Genomic DNA, 23154 nt, shown 5'->3' with positions numbered 1-23154 from the left:
CAGTTTCTTTTGAGTCAGTCTTTGCAGGTTTTCCATCACTTCTGTGGTTGTGTTGTCCTTCAGGAACCTCTTTTGTGTGCTACAGCTAAACACCATTTCTGCCTGGTCTTCACTGCATGCGTCGGTAACGCAATGATCTGGATGAGTATCCATCATTTTCCATGCAGCTTCCACATGCAGAACTTCTAGAAATCACTTGTCACGACCACAGCTCCTGTCCTGATGCAGAAATCACACTCTTTCCAAGACATGGTTAGACCACTCCACTCAGCTCTGCCTTTCTTATGCGCGTTTCTTTCAGACTCCTGTCACTTCTAAATTCCCAGCATACAGTCTCTAGCAATCAATTTTCCCATGAGTCATAGCTCTCCAGCTAGTCCCCATGAGTTAGTCTCCTCAACAGAATCGCAAAAAGTGTCGTTGTCCAGTCAAGGCCGAGCTTAGGCAGCTCTCCTAAGCTGAGTTGTACGCCTGTCCACAACACGATAAGGGGCCAAAACATGCCCAGCACCGGTCTACATGAACTGGGGACGCTCTGGAGATTAGTCCAGACCAATAAGAGTAGCGTCCAGACAGGAGTCACAGAGAGTGCCTAACTGCTGTTTACAAGGCAAGGGTGAACTACAGTACTCATTTGCATGCCTACGACTGTGAAAATGAGAGCTCAACAATTCCGTCTCCTTACAAGACCCATCTCATTAGCAAAATGGCAGAGCGCGACGAGTGCTCAACTCAGTATTCTCCCTCTCAAAAGTGTAATGTATCTCACGCAATCGGCTGCAATCCTAATAATTGGAGTCGGTCCCCAAAAGTCCCTCTTATCTCCTATGAACTGGAATTGGTCCCAAAAGTCGTCCTTCTCTCCTATGAACTAGCTTTTTGACCATCTCCAGTCATCTGAGTACCACCCTCGAATGCACTGTTGTCTTTACTTAATGGATTCAGTCTATGTGCTATCTGTGTGATGTCCAGAGAGGACTCTGCATATCATGTGATGTTCGATAATTCTTGCAAATGGCTATAATTGTTTAATCTTGTCGAAGTAGGAAGGAAAGATTAGACTGTGTACCGTTACAAATGGTTATTACAATGAAAGATAGTCGGTTCATGATGAGTCCGTTGCAATTAAGGCCACTACACATCTGGTAGTGGTGAACTGTGAGGCTGTTCACCCATGCAAGTTCATTGAAAAATGGAACAATCATCCCTTGTTATACGCAACTTGGGCAACAGAGTATCAATTTTGAAAGCATTATCCTAAGTATGTAGGACGATAATAACTAAAAGCAGGTAAGAATGCTGTCAACTAACAATTGGAGCGCCGAAAAGCATGGAATCCATGGCGGCATACGACAACACATCACTGCTAGCATAGTAAGTGTGAACACTGAACGCGTGTCCGTATGCACGAGGTTCTCGAGTGACAGTCATCATAGTTGTGGGTTCATTAATGTGCGGCACAGGTGACTGGAAGGACAAAAGGAGCTTGTGAGTATGGTGTGGCCAGTCAGGTTCACACTGGACGCTAAGAGGCCACTGATATATCTATGCCATGCTACGGTTTTTTGCTTTGTTTAGAGCTCTTCATCTTCTTCTCCACGTTTGAGCTAGTTTGTCCAGGGTTAAAGTTTGCTCTTGTGTGAGGCCCTAACAAGTTTATTAACCTTGGAGTAGAAATAGCCTTACTAAGGAAAGCATCTTGCTTTGAACACTACAAGAAAAGTAAGACCATAAGGCTTTGAAGGCGCAGTATTTATGGAAGCTTATGAGCAATAAGCAGAAGAAGCTATGCTTCCAGCCTACTTCAATCAATAAATTAGAGGTGGTAGAGAAGCAAAAGAAGCTATGCTTCAAACCTGCTCCCATCAATAAAGTAGTAGTTTAGGAAAAGCAGACAATGTTCTGATTGGTGGAAAGCGTGTGCCGTCAAGCATTCTCTGGAGTTGTGAAGACTGGGGAGATTAGGTGAGCTCTTGGTGTAATGGAAAAAACTTGGGCTTGCAACCACCAGGAAGCAGCTTCAAATCCTGGATTCGCCTCTTCTTCTCTTCTTAAAAGCAAACAAGGCTTGTGGAAAGCCAATTTATACCTCTGTGACATCTTCTCTTTTATTGAAGGGAAAGGCCTTGACCTCAGGCTACTGTAAGGCCTTTACCTAAGGCTTGTGTGAAGCCAACCAATACCCTCTGGCCATTCGCTTTTGAGTGCCTGCAGACAGTTTTGATCAGACTGTCACGACTAAAGACACTTTTTATCGTACTCGCTGTAAGAATCACTTCAGATGGGTGTCCTTGTGTAGGCTTGTGTTCCTAAGAGGCTGTTACATGCTAGTTGAAGAAAGAGAGTCTGAAAAGCACTTGGAAGAGAGGAAATTTTCGTGAGAGCATATTATATTTCCATAAAGTGTGTTGAACATAGGCTCTATGAACGTGCAGACGAACACACAAGGTTTTCTCCAAAGTTCATCACACAAAGGAATATAATATCATCATACAAATCATCAGCTCACAATGGTTAACCAGGTTCTCCTTGCCATGATGTGGTACTCTTGTCGGTCTTTCTCCTGCTGTTGGCCAACTATGGAGGCTGAAGTACAACTCCCTCTGGTTGGGAGAAAATGGAAACCACAACAATCATGAGAAGGTCTCATGGGTCACATCAGGTTGCCTCAGCACGTGAAGAGCTTAGGCACTTAAGACATTGTAGACCCAGACATCTCACGAAGAGCTTTGCCAAATCAATTATTTGTGCGTGGCCTTTAGCAAGACTTTTTTCAGCACAAGATAGCTTAATCAGTTAGCTATTGAAAAATAAATAGCCCTTATCTGTAAGTAGGCTGTAAAATGCTAAGCACCCGCAGTGCAAGTTGTAGGTGGATCTTCACTGACATAAAGGATGAGCCACCCATTTTCTCCAGCAGTTTCAAAACAAGAACTCCACTTCCAAGCAGGAAACAACCAAGAACTGGCCTTTTCCTCGCGAGAGACGGCTGTTTCCGAAAGACTGCTGCGTCACCACACTGCACGCATTTCAATTTGGTTCCCAATACCATGGTTGTGTGCAACACTGTTCAGCATTGCACATCCGGACATGGAATGATTATGTGGAAAAATCCATCCTCTTCATAACTGATGTGACCCTTCTAAGGCAAAGTAGCGTGTTTTTTAGTTTTCTTTGCATCAACAGATAGAGCGAAAAACTCAACAGTTTTGAGTCAAACACTCCTATAATCTAACATAATGGTAGGTAAACAATGACAAGTCATAAAAAGACACCCTAAGGGAAAGTTTATAAGGACGTTACCAAATTTGCATCTGGAAGCTCCCGCACAGCTTCATCAACATTAATCGCTGTTGCCCGTACCTGCCGTTTTTATGAAGAAGCTGTGAGTCTATATTTTTTATCGCATTTCCAGCTAAATTTGAAGGTTCTTCACACTTCCAAGGTTATACCCATCCAACAAGATTAAAAAAGCAAAATTTATTCTTTTGGGATGTATCTTACAATTTTTGCACCCTCTTTTTCCGTCTTCTCTGAAAGCCTCTTTTGGATTGGCTCTAGCTGTTCACTTCCATCCAATTGCACTCCTATGAAGTATTGCAGCTCGCCCTGAAAAAAATAAAGTATATATGAGAAATTTAATGAAATGCTAAAAAAACCCAAAAATCATGAACGTTTGACACTTTAGATTTGTCTTAAGTTATGCCTCGCAAAAGAATCCAGTCCTAAAATTAGCTGTGTGCAGAGCTCACATTTCAGCAAGTCCAAATGCATGTAAAAAAATAGCAGAAGTCACTGATAAGAACATTCAGGCATCACCTTCAAGGATGTTAAGGATTATGAACAGGATAATTTTAATCCATTTAAAAATAGCAAAGAAATACAAAGCATCCATCAATGCCATACTGTCTAAATGTAAAAGCATTGTCAAGAAAAAAAAAAAGAACCAAAAAAATTTAGAAACTACTCTCTTAAGAATCACCTTTTGATCTCGCATGGGCTGCAAATGGAAGAGATTCCAAAACCGCTTTCCTGCAAAACCAATGCTCATCAAGCTTCAAGAAAGGAAGCCATAGGCTGTGAATAACAGCAGGCAAGTGCCCACACGGAAAAAAGCCACAAATTGATGACAAACAGTTAAGAAACTTTTCAATCTGCCCCATAAAACTGTTTCTCCTGGCTAGTAGCATGCACATAACACAAACCATATTCCACGTGCACAGTTTCAAAAACTAGAGAAATTGGAAATCAATTGGTTTAAGGTTTCTGTTCTATATGCTTATGCTGCCCCCCTGTTATTCTACTTATCTTACTTGCAGATTTCCAGAAGAGGTTTGATGCCCACAACCTATTCACAACTGCCACGCATTTTCATCTCCAGTTATTGTCATAACCCTGGGTCACCTGAATCAACATCAGGCCGTCAAATTAATGGACTTTCTCCAGCAGAAGAGAAAATGGATGCTGTACACATAAGCATCCATGGACACCTTGCCGCCAAGCGCTGATGGGTCCAGACAGCAATCATTGCCATCACATCCTCTCTCATGTACTGGTGGGCTATTGTTCAATCACCTCTCACATCAATGCATTGTCTGGTATGCTGGCTAGCTACGTGCTTCAAGGTTTGTAAATCCTTGCTCTCCAAGGGCTATGATGAACCAGAAAGACCATCAACCTGCCATCGCATTTTGAACATGGCTGCAGCTGTCACAACGCACCCATTTTCCAAGATGAAAGGCTGCCTGATTGCCTATCCTAATTTATAAGGGCTGTCTTATTACCTTCCAAAACGTGCAGAAACACTCTATATTGCAGCGGTGTCCTAACGGGATCCTCTACTTTTCCACTTACAGAGAACTGTTTAGCCCACACTTGGTCATTCATCAGCTTTATTTCTTATTTCTGAGCTATGACTTTGTCCTGATTAGGCAACAGATCTTTGACCCAAGTCTTGAAGGAGCTGCTATTTGGTACATTACCTCACTACACCTTTTGATAGTTGAATTAACTAAGATAAGTACTTTTAGAATGTATTTTCTCTTCTGACCATCGGCAAAACTACCAAACCGACCTATGCATAGGTATATTGAGGTTGTCTTCGAAATAAGAAGCAAATGTGAGGTGCTCTACTGTCTGCAAAGCCCAATGCGCACTCACAATCAACTCTTGTACCTTACAATAAGGTACATTGACATGGAATTCTGGAGTATATTTACCGTTTTACCTTTGCGGAGGGCCTTGTTGTTTCTGCATTTCCTAAGTATGGAGCTGGTTTTAGAAGAGAATAGGCAGGATAAAAGCTTGCATCTACAACGTGCAAGAGATTGAGAAGACAGCCAGCATATAGCCCGCCATTTTTATTTTTAAAAAAATCCATTCCGGTTATAGTGTAGAGGAGAATTCTGGAAAAATATAAAAAACAAGGGAAAAAATCTAACAAAATCACCCTTTCAAAGCTATCATTAGAACAGCCAAGGACCTTCAGTAAAAAATGTCTATTAACTGCACGGACGCCCTTTTTTCTTTCTGGAAAAGAGAATTCTATTAAGTATGAAAAAATTTTGCAGACCAAGCAAAGGGGGAAATCTCAACAAAATGCCAAGATCCCATTCTCTCATAAATGGCCACGTTTTCGCTCTGTGGCCCTCAAAGATCCCTGAATCGTGACCCAAGTGGCCATGAGCGTGTGGATAATATCACACCAGATCCTACAAATGCACTGGATATCATAAACCAAGTGCCCCCCATGGCCTCATTGCATCTAGCCTTCTAGATAAGCCATGCTGCGATGCCCTTATAACCTGTGCATGGATGCTTTAGGTGCTGTATTGCCTGCTTTCATAACCATATGAGCATATTCTATACTTGGATCCTTCAAATAAGTTCACACAGTGACTTATGAGATTACATCTCACCAATCCAAATGATGCAAAGGCTGTAAGGCTGTGAGAAAACACAAAAAGCAGTGTAACCAGATTCACACATGTATTGGAAGGATCTTCATGCATGGCCAAACACTAGACCTTGCTTAACCGAATCCACAAATAATAAACAGGACATAATTTACTATACTTGACAAACATGCTTGTTTGTGCTCCTAACATGGGAGCTTGGACGGGAAATTGCAAGTCACAACAGTACCTGGATTTGAAGTGGAAACAAGAAATTGCTGAATGGCTGGTGTGTGATAGGATTCAAACAACTGCGTGAATGCCATTGTAACCTGTTCATGGATGATGAATTGTATTCTGCTTTGGGCGCACAGTTCTACTCAATTCATAGCCATATGAGCAAATTCTTTGTGTATTCTTGGAACCTTTGAGCAAGTTCACACGCTTTGACTTATGAGAATGCATCTCACCAACCCCTATGCAGTGTAACAGATTCTCACACTTCACAAAAGGATCTCCGTAAATGACCAAAAACTACAACTAGCTCAACCGAATACTCAAATGATAAACAGAACGTATTACTATGCTTGGCACAACCTTCTTGTTTGTGCTCCTTAGATGGGAGCTTGGATGACAAGATGGACGTTATATCATTACACGGATTTCAAGTGCAAACGAAAGAGTGCTGAATGGCTGATGTATGATGGAAGTCAGTGGAGAGAGGACCCTTCCATGGGCCCAACTTGTGGTCAAACTCATATGCCCTAAACAGCTATCACGAACTACTCATACAATACTGAGGGGTTGGGTGCAGCTTTTGATTTTGTCTTGGAAACTAGTAGAAGAATATCAAAGCAAGCACTCCTCAAAGTAAGAAGCAGAACCTGATGAAAATGTGGTCATGCAGCCTTTCTACCAGCATGCCAAGCTTTCACAAAGCCGTTACAAGCCATCTGGTCAAAGTAAACCCCATTGGTAGTCCATATCCAACACATTCAAAAGTTTGTGCTTCTTGCAAAGGTGCCTCACAGACATGAACTAATACAAACTGGAGCACGAGATAAAAATGGTGGAGCATTGATTCTGAAGGTCACGAGGGTGGGGCTGCCATGGATGCAAAGAGCTCTGCAGAACAGGCTCTGCAGAACAGTTCTTCTTGCAAAGGTGGCCTCACAGAGATGAACTAGTAAAAACTGGAGCATGAGATAAAAATGGTGGAGCATTGATTCTGAAGGTCACGAGGGTGGGGCTGCAAAGAGCTCTGCAGAACAGGCCCTAAAAACAGTTTTCTCTTTAACAGATACACCACTTTTTAGTGTGTTGGTCCATGTCCAAAACACTAAAAAATGGGGGCTCCTTACAAAGGTGGCCTAACAGACATGAACGAAAAGAACAGGAGCACAAGACAAAAAGGGTGAAGCATTGATTCTAAAGGTCACATTGTGATGGGAGGGTGGGGCTGTGATGGATGCAACGAGCTCCTCAAAACAGTCCCATCAAACAGCTCTCTTTAATAGTTTCCATTTTGACATGTGCTTTGAGGAAAATAATGATGGTATGTATTTTCCCTCTCTAGGCCCATTTTAAGTCCCACACTATCTGTAAAAGTAGTGCATGTGATCCAAGGAGTAGGAAAGAGATACAGATTCCACACTCCATAACTTTCATGTTGCCTGCATCCCTCTTAGCATCCAGCAGAGCCTTAAGAATAAACTTTTCCTATGGCAGTCCATGTAGCCTTAAGTGATGGCACATAACAAAGTAGAGAATCAATCCTCGCGAAACATTTAGGCCCTCAAGAACTATTCCACCGCTTGTAGATCAGTATGATCAATGAGATAGTTTGACTACATCAATTGTCTCCCTAGTAGTGGGCCATGAGATGAGATTCCCAAACCTGAATAGATACATTCGGGAAAAAGCACCCCAACCAAGCCCTACAAAGTTAGGTTCATATCTTCTGGTAGTCACTAAAAAAACGCATTATGAAGGTAGCTCCTCTTAAATCGAAGGTACACACTGCTGCTCCTGGAGTGAGTTCCCTGAGAGACTTCCAATATCCCATAGAAATGACTATATCATGTGTGCTTAAAAGCTTGTCAGAAAGAGAGAGATGAGGAAAGACAGAGTATTACCCACAGCCACATACCCACAGCCACCTTTCTTGGCCAAGCTCCGACCTACCTATCCTTCAAAACCAAAGGGAGCCAAAGCACGATGAACAGCAAGTTCCCTTTGCCATCATCACCTCAAGTTCCCACCACCAGTAGACGCAAATACGGAAACCATGTCATCACACAAAATCCTCATGCTAGCTCTACACCAATGAGAAAGATGGGCGTGTGATGATACGGCCAGTACAACATGAGATCCACCTTCTTCATCATGTGAGAGAGACACTCTTCACCACACAGCAAGAGGTGAGCTTGTCCCCTGAATTTGGGCCCCAGTCCTCTAAAGACAACTCATAGTATATCATGCCATGGATGGATAGCCTCACCCTACTAGCATTTCTCGGCCAAAAGCTGGAAGTGGCCTTCACTTGGTTCCCTTCTTGCAGCAGGTCGAATTCACCACACAATCAGTCCTCGGCATCATCCACAACCCCCACTCTTTGCAAACAGCAACAAACTCGGCCAACAGGCTGTTCGACAGTTGCTCCAACCATAGTTATTTCATACAGCATATGCAAATGGGTATGAGAGTAAGGTTGAAGTATGGTGTGTTCCCCTGGCCTGAAACATACATCACCCTAATTCTCTAAGTCATTTTTCAAGGAGACATATAAAAACATGAGAGATAGAGGTCAGAACTTAGAACTTTATCAATGATTAAGACATATATTGCACTATTTAGTGACTAGCGGGTAGAGACAAAACTCAAGCTTAGTAAGATTAAGAGACAAAACTTTAGCTGCCCATTTTTTGAGGTGGAGTATGTTATGACATCACATACGTGAACATATGCATATGTTCGCACACGTTTGCATGGTCAAACATACACGTATGAGAAAAAACTATGGCTCCAACACCACTCCATCTCTCCTTAGCATTGCTTCATCTCCTACAACATAGCCTCTTCACCTTCCAAGCAACAAGTAATAGAAGTCAACGGTCAAAATGAAAGAGAGAAAGAAAGAAAGATTGTACTAAAGATCTACGAAAGACCCAAAGCATCTATAAGACAAAGAATGACTACTTATAACCTATGAATGTCTAGATGCCACGAACAAGATAAAATAAACATCTATGTGAGCTCATGTATACAAATAAATGTCATCCTTCTCCTGAACATTGTACAATGCAGCAATACCAACCTCTAGCGATACATCTCTTTGGCGAGAGAGAGAGAGAGAGAGAGAGATTAAGCGTCTACTAAAGACCCAAAGGGCCTATGTAACCAAAGTGATACAATAATGTCCATGGCATATCCTATCATGGAATGGAAAATAAAATAGAAACAAAACATAGCTATCAGACTGGGATGATGCAAAACTGTCCATGACAACTCATCATGGAATACCAGGAACCTGGAACGTGAGAGAAGCATCAGCCCCCAATAGATGGAATACCACTCTCCAAAATATCAACCATGGAGCTAATAAGTATGGCTGAGAGGTCTCCCTCACCTACATCACATGGAAAGGTAGCTCGATGGCGTTGGATCATGTCTTGGATCTTGAGCTGAGGAGGAGATTGTGGCCGATGTCTGGGGGTCAGGGGCATTGGCCACACTGGAATGCGAAGGCCTAGTCCAAGGTAGCTCCTCTTGGGCGAGGTGGGTCCAAAGCAGCCCGAGGTGGGTCCACAGGATCGACTATATGGGTGTCCTCCACCTCTAGGGTGACGGTTGGCTGGGGATCCGGAAGAAACTGGTGACGGTTGGCTGGGGAGGCTAGGCCGAAGCTCTCTCAAGAAATAGTCCCTAAGTCTGCCGAGCTCAAGCAAGAAGAGCCCTAGGCAACGTTCGTCCGAGAGAGAGAGAGAGAGAGAGAGAGTTGTAATAACCTCTTCAAAAGGCCAAAAAGACCTATGAGACCAAAAGGTTACATCATATCCATGAGGTACATCATCCAAGGTACAAAATAGTAATAAAGAAAGATTTAAAAAATCTAGAACTATAAAATCTGATCTAGCTACATGAGAGAGAGAGAGAGAGAGAGAGAGATGAACGCACATTTTTTTGGCTATTTCTCAAACCCTAAAGGTTATTTTTGATTGGTAAAACAGAACCCTATTAGAAAGAGTTATAAGGGTAGTTACTCGAATAGAAACCCACAACTTCTCTCCTTGTGCTTTTATACAAAAATCAACTTCAGCGGAATCAACAATTGGGACAAGCTCTATTGAGTAGAGCTTCATTAATGGGAATCGGGATCATCATTGCATTCTACATTGACTTTACTTTTTGAAAAAAAAAAAACTATGAGCAATGTATGGATGCAAACATTTTGTTTGAAAACAGATGTAAGTTGGGAATATGTATGTAATGCTCATAATGAAAGAAGAATACATGAAAATGCAAATGTGCTCTCCCTGATGGACAGCCTTCTCACCCACTTTAAGATACTACATTGACCTCACTTTGGTGTAATGCGTCCCTATGGTTCTGCACGTGGTGCTCTTAATTCCAGGCCACCAGAAGTATCGATAGTAGAACCTAACACCCCTCCTAGTGCATGACCATCTAGCCCAAGTTATGGTTAAGGCAAAGGGGCTAGGAGACTATATCGGAACAGACTTGTTTTCCCAAAAGCGAGGTATTAAAATTTTGGGACAACATTTGGGTAGTGGCAAAGGTTCATTCTGATTTACTATTTGGTTTGAGGCAAGAGTGTAGGCCCAAGATCCTCCCGTAGTTACCAATTTCTCACCGCCCATAGGCACTTTTTTTATCCGCCCATAGGCGATGCCACCGAGGAAGCACCATGTGGGGTTTTCAAACCAAGACCTCCTGGTCCTAGACGAATCGAGCAGGGTTTGCGGAGACTTGGAATTGGAAAAAGCAGGTAGATTCAAGTGGCTAAGGTTCAAATTTAATAAATCCAAGGGTATTGGCTAATTATGACTAGATTGTCATTTACAACAGCAATAAGCACTATGTAAGTGAGCCTTGGGTTATTATTGATTCAATGTGGTATGGACTTGGACCAAGAGGCTTACTCGTGCCATAGACATGCGGATCACGGGTAGTCTTGTTGAGGGCCTCTATGGGTAAATACTCGTGGTATGGAATGCTAGGTCTTACTAGAAAGGACCTATGGGAGTGGAACCCTAGCCCCTGGCTCAGGTGATATCCTGAAAAGGCCCCTTCACAATAGGTAAAAGTTGAAGCAACCTAGCATGCTTCAAGTGTGGCACCGGTGGTTTGTAGACGTGAACTACGATTGCGTGGTGACCTTGTATGCACCCTTGTTTGTTTGTACTAATCTTCTTTATGTGCGTGTATTAGGTGATCCTTTGAGAGGAGTCCCTTACAAGCATGGACTTGAACGCACTCTTCCAACAACTATTGAATCTAGAAATACACAGTATTAATTTGTTCAGTAAGATTTGCATGCTCATTCCTTGCAAGCAAACGGCCACAGCAAAAGTTATTGCTCCTCTTTATCTGACTTCGCTACCTCGTTTGTGGTTTACCGCCGACAATCACATCACACAGAGATCCCAAGTTCATTTCACATTTCTAGTTCCACGTCTCATGGTTGAAGGCTTACGTTGGACCATCTTTGCACAGGGTTCTAGATGAGCAACAACCTGAAGTAGTCGAGCCCGAGCAGATTCTCCTCCACAAGTGGAAGCATGGTTTCGTTCGAAGACTCAGACAGTTTTACACTACTTGGAATCCATGCAAGTGAGGTCAAGCTAAACACAAGGGAATGTAACATGCATCCATGCATTGAGCTGGCTATGTGACACACTGGCTTATTATTGGTGCTACATTTGTAACATTGGTAACATTTGTACATCAGTAGAGCCTTTTTAGGATTTTTTTGCCTAAAGCCGTGACCCCAATGTGAGCCCTAGTCCAAGGACATGTTAGGCATGGGCTACATAGGTCACATATCAAGCCTTAGGTGTCAAAATGTGTCACTTAACCCACTAGGAGAATAAAGCATGTAGGTCACCTTAGGATAGATCCATATAGCAAAAGGAACCAGCATTGAGCATTGACATAGTGGCCAGCCTTTAGGCTGCCAGCCCATAGCGTAGTCGGCAAGCCCAAAGGCATGTTGGCCAGCAGATAAAACCCCACAGCCACACGTGTGAAGCGCAGGAATGCCCGTTTTCAGCATGTCGTGGGGATCTAAAACAAGTCGACAGCATGAGATAAAACCGACTTGCAATTGGGTTGCATATATAAGCATCCCTCAGCAAAAGAAGTCATCTTCAGCATTCAACCTTCAGATTCACATTTCCCCTTAACAGATCTGGGTGTGCATATTGGCTTCTAAGTTGTCTCCATACCACTTGATGGTTCAGCTAATGTTTGGTCTACCTACTGCTTGCATTTGACATTCCACATTCAATTGTCGCCAAGTAAATTTCTTGGTAAATTTTGCATTGTAAAGTTTTCCAAAGTAATAAAGCAAATATTCCTGCTTGTGGGAGGGGGGTCTGAAGTGGGTAGTTGGGACAAACTGGTGTCCACTCTTTATCTCTATAGCTCTATCTCTTGTGTACAAAGATAAAAGTATCTTGCTTAAGCTCCCTAAAAGAAAAGGTATAAAGAAGGCCTTCGTGCATGTTACATGATCATAACAGTTGCATGCCACATGTCTCTTGCGGACTGGAGAAACTTTTAGCATTGATGTCTGCTTCATGCATGGGTACAATTCAAAATAGTGAGGTTGAATCTTCCACTCTATGCCAATACCATTTCAAAGACAGCCAACGCTTGTCAACACAGTCGATCACGCACATTGAGAAGATAGATAATACTCCATTTGCAAGGTGCAAAGGGTCTTTTGCAGCAATATAAAGCGTAGTTGTGTGGGCCCTATGTACTTCTCACAAACATAAGTTGGAATTGTATTCCTAGCCTTAATGGTAACATAATCTTTGATTCTAGAGAGGCATGAGGTTCTTTTAATTTGTGTTCTTTCAAAAAGGCTACCTGAAAGTTCAACCTAACAGCTTTGACGACCAAAATTTGTGTTAAGGGCTTCAAGAAACTATAACTATTTTCTTCTTGCATTTTCAGCAGTACAAGTATGGGCCCTAGACCTATATAGGCCGACTGACAATTTTGCTCCAATCATAACAAGAGTTCTTGTCAAAAGTCTTGCAAGTCTCGTGTGCTTTCACCTTAGCCTACCCAAGTATTTACAAATGATTGTGATAAAGATTACTATGATGAAAAAAAAAGAATGGTACACGGCATTCAGAAAGCCTCTAGAAGAAACCCTGCTTTTCCATGCCTGAAAGCTCCTCGTCCAATCAATAAAAACATGTTCAGGTGCTGTACAAATATTTAAGTTGTTATGGGATTAGTCTTGATAGATAGTGGTTCAACCCATTGATCAAATAGAGTTCACAGCCTTTGATTTCCTCCTGGTGGCAAAAAAAAAGCTACCTTCTATTGGTTGATATACACACAAAGATCTGTATTTGCTTTGAAAATAAAACCAAGCTGCTTTCTCTTTTCAACAAAAGGCACACAGATCTGCATTTGCATGGATACACAAAAAGCTGCTTTCAAAAGCATATATGCACAGGTGCATGCAGGCATGGGCAAGCCACAAAACCATGCACACGGAATCAAAGAAGAAACCATACCAGTTTTAGTGTAGTTAAGCAGCTGTACTGTAATTTCTCTTTGCTCCCTTATTGCATCTCGAATTTTCCCAACTGTAGCTTGGTCTGTGTCTTGTCCTTGAAGAAATCTGCCATGAACATTTAAGTCAAAGGATTCTCACTAAAACAAATTCCATTTTCCTGAGTCCACAAATAGGGCATCAAAGCCTCAAAAAATAATTGAGTAGCTCACTTCACCACTGTAAATCAATTTAAAACCAAACTAGACATAAGAGTTCATTGACCAAAACGCTGTTACATGTGATCCATGGGTAAACTGGATGTCAAGACAACACCAAAAAAGTAAAAGACACACATATGCATGCATGTGCATAAGTTCTTGGGGGGGACACACAGCACACTACTAACATTTACTCCTTACCCCATATAAAGTGTTGAAGACTTTCTCAAGACAGTACTTGATCAAGCAGAGCTGGAGCCCCTGCTGACCCCTTATTTTAAGTCCATACCCCACACCCAGTCTGTGCACCACTCAACTGCCCCCAACCACTAGTGGGCTAGCACCCCCAGCCTGTCCTGTTGGCAAGACCTAGAGCTGCCTGCCACCAGCCCTCTGCACTCAGCCCTCCTGTGCAGCCTGTGGTACTTGCCCAACCACTTTCCTGTTTTTCCTCTCCCGCCCTTTTCTCCTTTGCATAGTTGTCAAAACATCAAATGTTGCAAGCAATGAAAACAGAAACCCCCAAAACGTTTTGGAAACGGACAATGGAAATTTTGACACAATAGAGCCGGTTGCACTCCATAGATAACACATAGGCATGAGTAGGATCACGTTGATGGGAGGAAGGCACACCACAATGGCAGTGGCAGAGGTGGCCTCAATAGCGGCACACACAATCTCTTTTTCATCAATTGGATTTCCCAACTTGCCAGCCAACGCTTTCCAATGTTATAGATGGAATGCAAATGTCTCAACAGGGTTGGCAACTGCTCCTCTAGGAAAAAATGTGAGAGCAGGGTTGGAACCTTCCCAATGCCAAGTCTTGATAGCTATTCTCCTTTGTTCCCGCTCGCCTTTCTTCTATTTCTGGCCCTTTCCCTCCTTTCTTCTCTCCTCAAGATTTTCCTTTTCTACTTCTTTCTCCGCTCTTCCACACACAACACACACCCTCTGCTTTCCCCCAATTTTCCTTTTCTACTTCTTTCTCCTTTCTTCCGCTCACACACACCCCCACCACCCCCCTGCTTCCCCCGTTTCACTTCCTTAAGTGTCACCTCATCAGTTACGATGACATCCAGTCTTTTGTCCACCCCTTAACCTTCTCTGGCATGACAAGCCTTTCCACACTCCATGACTGAGGCCACTCTCATTGGGCTTAGTAAAAAGTGGACCTGCTCTTTTCAACATACATTGCCTTGTTTCAGGATTTCCCAAGTAGCTAACCCTTTCCACGACCACCTGTAACTCCTTGTCAATGGCTACAGCAGGATTGAAACCTACTCAGCATCTCTTGCAGCAGGCGGTTCCATTGTACTACACAATGGTGCTGAGTATTTGGCTGAAAATGGAAACAAATGGTAACTAGGAATCTGATCTCAACCAAGATAGGTCGGTAACAAGTGGGAAACTGCGGGGGGAAGAGGAACAAGGAGAGGGCAGGGTGTGTGCACAGCACACCATTCACATTCAATATTCACCACAGTAGCAGCCTTGGAAGAATTTGTCACCATTTGGTCCCTTCACCAATCTTGACCAGTGTGTTTCACATACTGGGCAGAGCCAAGGTGAGAATAGCACAAAAGAAATCTGAAGCATTTACTTGCAAAGTTTGGCTTGAAAGATGGCTACAAAGCATGAACAGCAAGGGATTCTATTCATCAAAGTGACTTATAATGCTTATCAGTCAGTGTTTTCACACAGCATTAATGAAGGGCTGGACATATTATTATTTTGGGCATGAACAGGTGGACAAGAGGAGGCGCCTAGTGAAAACTTGGGCTAGAAGCTAGGAAAAGCATAAAAGTGGCCAACCCAGCTACTTTTGGCAGAAAGGAAAAGCACAAGCCAAAAAGGGCAGCTGGTTGACTTTGTAAAAAGCTGGAAGGGGCTTCTCTTGGGATCATTAGGCGCATGCATCAGCTGGCCGTCTACAGCTACTCTCCATCTCCTCTTCGCACTGGCCTCTCAGCACCTTCCCTCTCCCCTGTGCTCTGGCCATACACAGCAGCAGCTGTATTGTTCTCTTTTTCTTTTGTGCGCCGGACGTACACAGGTAATAGCTGTTATTCTCTCTTTCAGTTTCTGCGGGGGGCTGCCCTAGAGCTGGCTGTACAAAACAGGCCGTACAGTATACAGCCACTTTCTCTCTGTCTTCTGCCCTGGTTGTACAGAACTGGCCGTACAGCACAGCCCTCTTTATTCTCTTACAAACCTGGCCATACAACAAATTGTGTTTCAAGGCTGACTATCGGGGCTGTTTGTGACAGTTGCTTGTGTTTTCTCCCTATCAGTAGTGGCCACGCAACATGCAAGATTTGGAACTATTTTTTGGAACAGATTTAGGGTTGTTTTGCCTTTTGTATCTGGGGCAAGAGAATCCGGTGCAACCTTGCACCTGCATCTTGGTTTGTTGTAAAAGCTTCTTCCTTGAATAAAGAAGTTCCTACAAGGGGCCCGCTGTTCCAGCTCAGCTCAGTGCTGTGTTTTAGATTGTTTGTGGTTCTTCTACTGCGTTTCAAAGTTTGTATCTGGTACTGAAATGTTTGTCTATTGCCCCGAGTTTCCCGGATTGGTTTCATTGGTATCAAAGCATAGGCTTTTTCGGAAATAAGAGGATTCCTTCCAAAAATGAGAAAGAGAAAAGATCAGAAGCGGGAACTACACTGACCAATAGTTTTGCTATTGAGCTTATGGAAGTAGTCATGTGTCAAGAATATGAGCACTAGACAGCTTGGTCTAAGGATTTATGGATCCATAGAATTTATCCCCAACATATGGAGTTGGCTTTATATGCCCATGTTCAACACTCTCTCCATATGGATATTATGAATTATAAATCAAGCTTACATGCAAGTTATATAGAGCTATATCTCAAGATATCTTATGTGTATGCTGAGGAGATAGTTTCTTTTGGCTTCATGATGAATCTGGCAAGAAAAGCTAATTATAATTTGAGTTTTGCAAAGTTGATACTTTTTTGCACTTTATTCTAAGCGTTTTTGGACACTTAACCCTTGTATGCCTGTACAAGGAGAATTGTGTGTTGACTTAAACTATTTTAGGTACACAATATTAATGGTTGAAAAGCCTGGTTTACATGGTTTTTCATATGGATATAATGAAGGACTATGGACTGTATTTTTGGCATATCTTTGCTCGAGGATTTATACATATATGATGGTTTGGCGCATCTATATGGTTATCGTTGGCTCGGTGATTCTTGGGCTTTATATACAATTCTATGGCTCTCTATACTGGGATGGAGTATGTTTGGTGCTCCCTGTTCTATGGGATGCAATTGATTTTTGGAATTTATGGATATCTCATGAATCGACGAACTCTTTCTAGTGGGTATTTCAAATGTCACAAAAACCCTCATTGCTTCTATTCATATTGTACATGTGTGGCTTAGGGAGCCTAACATGACAATACAAGTATGGCGTATGGAGCCTAACATCACAATACATGTGTGGCCTAGGGAGCCTGACATGACAATATATGTATGGCATAAGTAGCCTGACATAACAATACAAGTGTGGCCTATGGAGCTTGACATGGTGTGTTTTTCTACTGTACATGTGTGAAATATGCAGCCTAATATGGCAGTACATGTGTGGCCTATAAGGTTTGACATGACAGTGCATGTATGGCATATGGAGCCTCACATGGTGTGTTTTCCCAGGCCTAACTATTGTGGTGTTCACTTTGTATTTATGTTTCAGGAAGGTTCTGGAAGGAATCTGGATCCCTAAACATTTTACCTAATTGTTACAACTCAACAAGGGGAAACTCTAGCGACCATTTATAATTTCATGGAAGGGTTGTTGCCTTGGTCAACCATTTTGACATGTGAAGCATGTTTGGCTTGGGTATGCGTATGGATCATAGGAGTGGTACTCTTATGGAGTCCAATGGCATGGCAAGATGTTTTTCTGGCTATGTATTCTACTTATTTTCATTCTGCAGGTACTTTAAGCTACTCATGGATTTATCAATATTTGGGACACAGTTGGCTCTTGTGCCTCTGTCTTGTTATTATCAGAGTTGTGGACTCTGAATATGGCCAAAGTTTGTTTCTCGATACGGTTGGCTCTTGTGCTCGTATCAGACTTCGGATCGTGGATCGGGATTTATGGCTTTAATGCCACGAATTATGAAATACTACTGAGTGGAACTACATCTGCAACACTTGAAGAGTATTCCTGTGGTATCAAGCTTATTCAGTTACAAACGGAGGGGATGTCACCATTTGGTCTCTTCACCAGTGTTGTTAAGTGATTCACACACAGAACAGTGCCAAGGTAAGAACAGAGTGTCACCATTTGGTCTCTTCATCACTCTTGATCAATATTTCACATATTGAACAGAGCCAAGGTTTGGTGCACCGACTTAGCTTGGCTTTTGTAAGGAAAGCTTGGCCCGAGCCTTGTGTGTGCTTTGGTGGAAAGTTGCTCAAGAGTTGTGGAGAATCCGGTGCAAGTTTGCACCCGCACCTTGGTTTGTTGTAAAAGCTTCTTCCTTGAATGAAGAAGTTCCTACGAGGGACCGGTAGTTCTTCCATTGTGTTTCAAAGTGAAAACTCGCTTTCATCGGTATCAAAGCACTCTTTCCCTATGGAAGGATTTTGGGTCCTAGAACATCAAAATACATGTATGGCATAAATAGCCCAACATGACAATACATATGTGCCATATCGAGCCTGACATGACAGTACATGTATGGCTTATGGAGCCTCACATGCTTATAAGAGTATTCCAGTGGTATCATGCTTATACAATTGTGGAAAATTGTCTTATAGCACGAGGGGATGTCACCATTTGGTCCCTTCACCAGTCTTGACCAATGTTTCACACATTGAGCAAAGCCAAGGTGAAAACGGGGATTTTCCACAAAAGAAAGCTGAAGCATCTACTGGCAAAGTTTGGCTTGAAAGATGGCTACAAAGCATGAGCAGCATGGGATTTTATTCATCAAAGTGACTAATAATGGTTATAAGTCAGTGTTTTCAAACATCATTAATGAAGGGCTGAACATATTATTATTTGGCATGAGCAGATGGACAAAAGAGGCGCCTAGTGAAAACTTGGGCTACAAGCTGGGAAAAGCATAAAATTGGCCAACCCAGCTACTTTCGGCACAAAGGAAAAGCACAAGCCAAAAAGGGCAGCTGGTCTACTTTTTAAAAAAAGGGCGAAGGGCTTCTTGTGGGATCATCAAGCGCATGCATCAGCTGGCCATCTACAGCTACTCTCCATCTCCTCTCAGCACTCACCGTACAACACCTTCTCTCTCCCCTATGCTCTGGCCGTACACAGCAGGCAGCCAGATTGTTCTCTTTTCCTTTTGTGCATTGGCCACACACAGGGAATAGCTGTTGTTCTCTCTTTCAGTTTCTATGGGGGATACCCTAGAGCTAGTTGTACAAAACAAGCCGTAAAGTACATAGCCACTTTCTCTCTCTCTTCTACCTTGGTCGTACAGAACTAGCCGTACAGCACAGCCCTCGTTATTCTCTTCCAAACCTGGCCGTGCAGCAGTTGGTGTTTGAAGGCTGATTATCGCGGCTGTTTGTGACGAATGCTCGTGTTTTCTCCTATCAATTCCGGCCGTGCAACAGGTAAGATTTGGGACTATTTTTTGGAACAATTTTGCCAAGTTTTTAGGGCTGTTTTGCCTTTTGTATCTGGAGCAAGAGTTTTGCTGACACTTTTTGGAGAATCTGGTGCAAGTTTGCACCCACACCTTGGTTTGTTGTAAAAGCTTCTTCCTAGAATAAAGAAGTTCCTAGGGGAGGCCAGCCGTTCCAGCTCAGTGCTGCGTTTTTATATTGTTTGTGGTTCTTCCGTTGTGTTTCAAAGTTTGTATCTGGTACGTGTCTATCTATTGCCCCAAGTTTCCAGTTTCGGTTTCATTGGTATCAGAACATAGGCTTTCTCGGAAGCAAGAGGCTTCCTTGAAACAATTAGAAAGAGAAAAGATCAAAAGTGGGGACTACACCGACCAACAGTTTTCATATTGAGCTTATAGAAGCAACCGGATTGTTCCCTTTTTCTTCTGTGCGCTAGCCGTACGGCCGTCCACAGGCAATAGCTGCCATTCTCTCTTTCACTTTCTGTTGGGGCTAGCTCTACAAAATAGTCCGTACAGTATACAACCGCTTTCTCTCTCTTCTGCCCCAGTCGTACAGAACTGGCCGTACAGCACAGCCCTTTTAGGCACATAGTTTATTTGGGGTTTCTATACCTTAGAGTCACTTGTATGCATAGTTGCAAACATCTCGTTTTGCAAGGGTATGCAAACGTTTGCAAAGAATGCAACAAACTCGCGATTGCACAGGCTTGCATTCTTCACTTCTTCCCAATGTTTGAAAACGGGCGTCTAGCCAAAATTCGGATTCTTGTAAGGACATCGTGTAAAAAATTGAGATTTAAAGGTGTTGTCTCAACCCTCATTTTTATTTTCAGTTTGTAAGTTCTAACTTTAAATCTTAGTTTGTGTTCTCTTTTGTTCTCCCATAATTAGTAATTTGGGCATAAGTTTCATGATTTTATGCATACATAATAAGTTCACGAATGCAACCTTGCCAAGCGTTTCATGAAACGCGTTTCATAAACGTTTCTTTCAAATCCCAGACGTTTCATAAACGTTTCATACAAAACAAGGGGGTTACAGGTCCCAAACTTTGTATATAAGTTTATAAAATGTAAAAAATATGTTGCCTTCCTGCAAAACAATATTAAGCATGCATCATTTACACATTAAAACATGTTTTCAAGTTAAAACTAAAGAATCTGGGTTAAAATCGCTTATTTCGTACAATTCCCAGGTGGACAGGAATTAAAATTCGTTTCATTCAAACTGAATGAAACGTGTTTCATTGCAACTATGCAAGGTTTGAAGCATTCTTTAGCATACCTAGCATACTCCTATGCGAATGCAAAGAATGCTTGCAACTATTCTTGTATGCTTTATGGTGACACATGGCACATTATACTTGGACCCCTTGGTTCTTAGATGTAGGAAGACCCTTTTACTTTGTTGCTATGAGATTCTATCTTTGACGTGATATCTTCCACCGGCATTTCTCTCTCACTTGGTTTACTGTACGAATGTGTATGTGCGTGCATGTGAAGGTTTCCATTGCTCTCACTCCTCTAACATAGAGGTGGTTCACACACTTTTTTTTTTGGTAATATCCAGTGCAGTATATTTATATGCTCATAAATTTACATGATGGGAGGTCTCCAAAATGGAGAGTATCCCAAAGATCAGAAACATAAAAAGAAAAGCTCTATGCAAGAAGCATCCATATCACCCTCATGGCAGGCATCATATAAGGATTGCCGCAATGAGGCTCGGAAAGATTCATATGACTTGTGAATCTGCCGACCCAAGTATGCCAAATTATGCTCACTCCAGATTGTCCAAAGAGCCCAATATCTCACCCAAGAGAGAAATAGTGAGTATTGAGAGAAAGACCTCATAAATCTGCCAAAGAGCCAGAAATGTTTCCCAAATCTGTGACTCGGTAAACGGAGCCGAAGATAATCTGAAATTCTCCTGAGGAGGATCCTAGAACACGGGCAGTGCCAAAGCAAATGAAGAACAGTCTCTGAAGGAGCCTGACATCTTAAACATGTGGATGGTGCAATGCGACGTTTAGCAAGTGTGACCCCCACTGACAATGTGTCTGTCATACATCTCCAAAGAAAAAGTCTTTGTTTCAATGGTATTTTACACTTTCATAACATCCCGAGATTCTTCCGCAACCATGAGAGAGGCTTCCTTATATGCCACAGAGAATTAGCATGTTGCTGAATCCTCGAGCAGGCTGAAGAAGCCTGTAAGCTTTGATGGAGGTTAAGGCGGGAAGAGGAACAGGATGAGTGCATGTAGCAGAGGGTTGCAATTGCCAATCCGTAAGCCTGTCTGTGTCAGCCACAGGAGGAACAGGATGTAATAAATCAGCAATTTTCTTCCATATAGACCTATGATGCATTCCCAATGCATAGGAAGCAGTTGCCTGAGGAAAAGATAAGACATAGCCCTGATCATCTACCACATCATGTATGTATCTAATTCCCAATTTCATGAGATTGTATGCCCGAACAGGTTCCTGTAAAGCGAGTGGAATGTCAAAGATGGCACTCCAATGAATACTTTCTTTCCTCATTGAGTTTGTCCCCGAGCAATTATCAGGAGCCCATTTGACCTTAGAAAGTACTTGTTTCCAGTCAAGTATCGGAGCAGTAGAGAAAGGACAGCCAGGTATCTTCCCTACAAATCTTCCAATGACAACCTCCCAATGATCAGTAATCCAATGACCATAAGCACAAGTCCTCATGTTGACACACATGGATGCTAGCATACAAGTCCATGGCTGTTGTTGGCGGAAAAAGTATGCAGCATAGTCGCCTTCCTTGCAAGTACATGATATCTTATATTGAGGACATTAAGTCCACCATGCATCCTAGGAGAGCACACCATTTCCATCTTCATCAGTCTCAATGCTTTCACAGCAGTTTTTGTCCTCCATAACATCTCCATAGCTTGAGACATAAAGGTTGAAATATCCCTGGAGGACCAATGCAGCAAAGGCAAATAGAACTGGACATAGGACATTACAATGGACTGTACTATTCTGAGCCTGACATGAAGAGGCCAAGTAGAAATCTTCCAATATTCCAGTTTATGTTGAAGTCTTTGGAAGATCCATTTTAGCTGTTGCTTCCTGGTGATATGCCATCCTATGGGATATCCCAAATGCCTGACTACATCTTTGGAATGCACCACCTGACCCGGCCAAAGAATAGAATGCCAGTCACATTGTTTCAGGGGAAGTAATTTAGATTTGTCAAAATTGACATGCAATCCCGCTGCCAAGCCATACAATGAAAGAGTGGTCATAAGCATTTGAACTTCCCGGGAAGAATTCAGTGGCATAAAGAAGGAACTTGGTCATGATTTGAGAGATAAAATCCCATTGAACAGTGTCAAATGCCTTAGCAATATCCACTTGCAATATAAGCACATCTTGATGCGAATACTTAGAATATTCAGTTGCAGTCAAGGCATTGGATATATTGTCATGGATTTGTCTTCGCGGCACAAACCCATATTGATGAGGATGAAGTCCCGCATCCAGTATCCTGTGAAGCCTATGCACAATCATTTTGGTAATGAGTTTGTAAACTACAGGCATCAAAGTAATAGGCCTCCAATCTGACATATGGTCACACAGATGTTTTTTGGACACAAGTTTGACTATGCCATGCTTCCAAGA

The 23154-nt window shown here is 42.4% G+C and overlaps 1 protein-coding gene across 3 annotated transcripts in view; it reads right to left on the bottom strand.

Moving 5' to 3' along the window:
* The window catches only part of LOC147616280 (phototropin-2-like), a 111832-nt gene that overhangs the window by 35736 nt on the left and 52942 nt on the right, over nt 1-23154 (bottom strand). For all 3 annotated transcript variants that reach the window (XM_086777345.1, XM_086777346.1, XM_086777347.1), the window contains exons 7-10: nt 13673-13779; nt 3983-4032; nt 3505-3609; nt 3304-3363 (exon numbers count right to left, since the gene is read on the bottom strand). In XM_086777345.1, the coding sequence (XP_086633471.1) occupies nt 3304-3363; nt 3505-3609; nt 3983-4032; nt 13673-13779 (322 nt within the window). The remainder of the gene's footprint in view (nt 1-3303; nt 3364-3504; nt 3610-3982; nt 4033-13672; nt 13780-23154) is intronic.

Source organism: Cibotium barometz, chromosome 38 (assembly GCF_041138505.1).
Source record: "Cibotium barometz isolate CiBa-2024 chromosome 38, ASM4113850v1, whole genome shotgun sequence".
NCBI classification, from domain to species: Eukaryota; Viridiplantae; Streptophyta; class Polypodiopsida; order Cyatheales; family Cibotiaceae; genus Cibotium; species Cibotium barometz.
The sequence above is the reverse complement of the archived record's forward strand: the minus strand, read 5'-3'. Positions and strand labels throughout refer to the sequence as shown.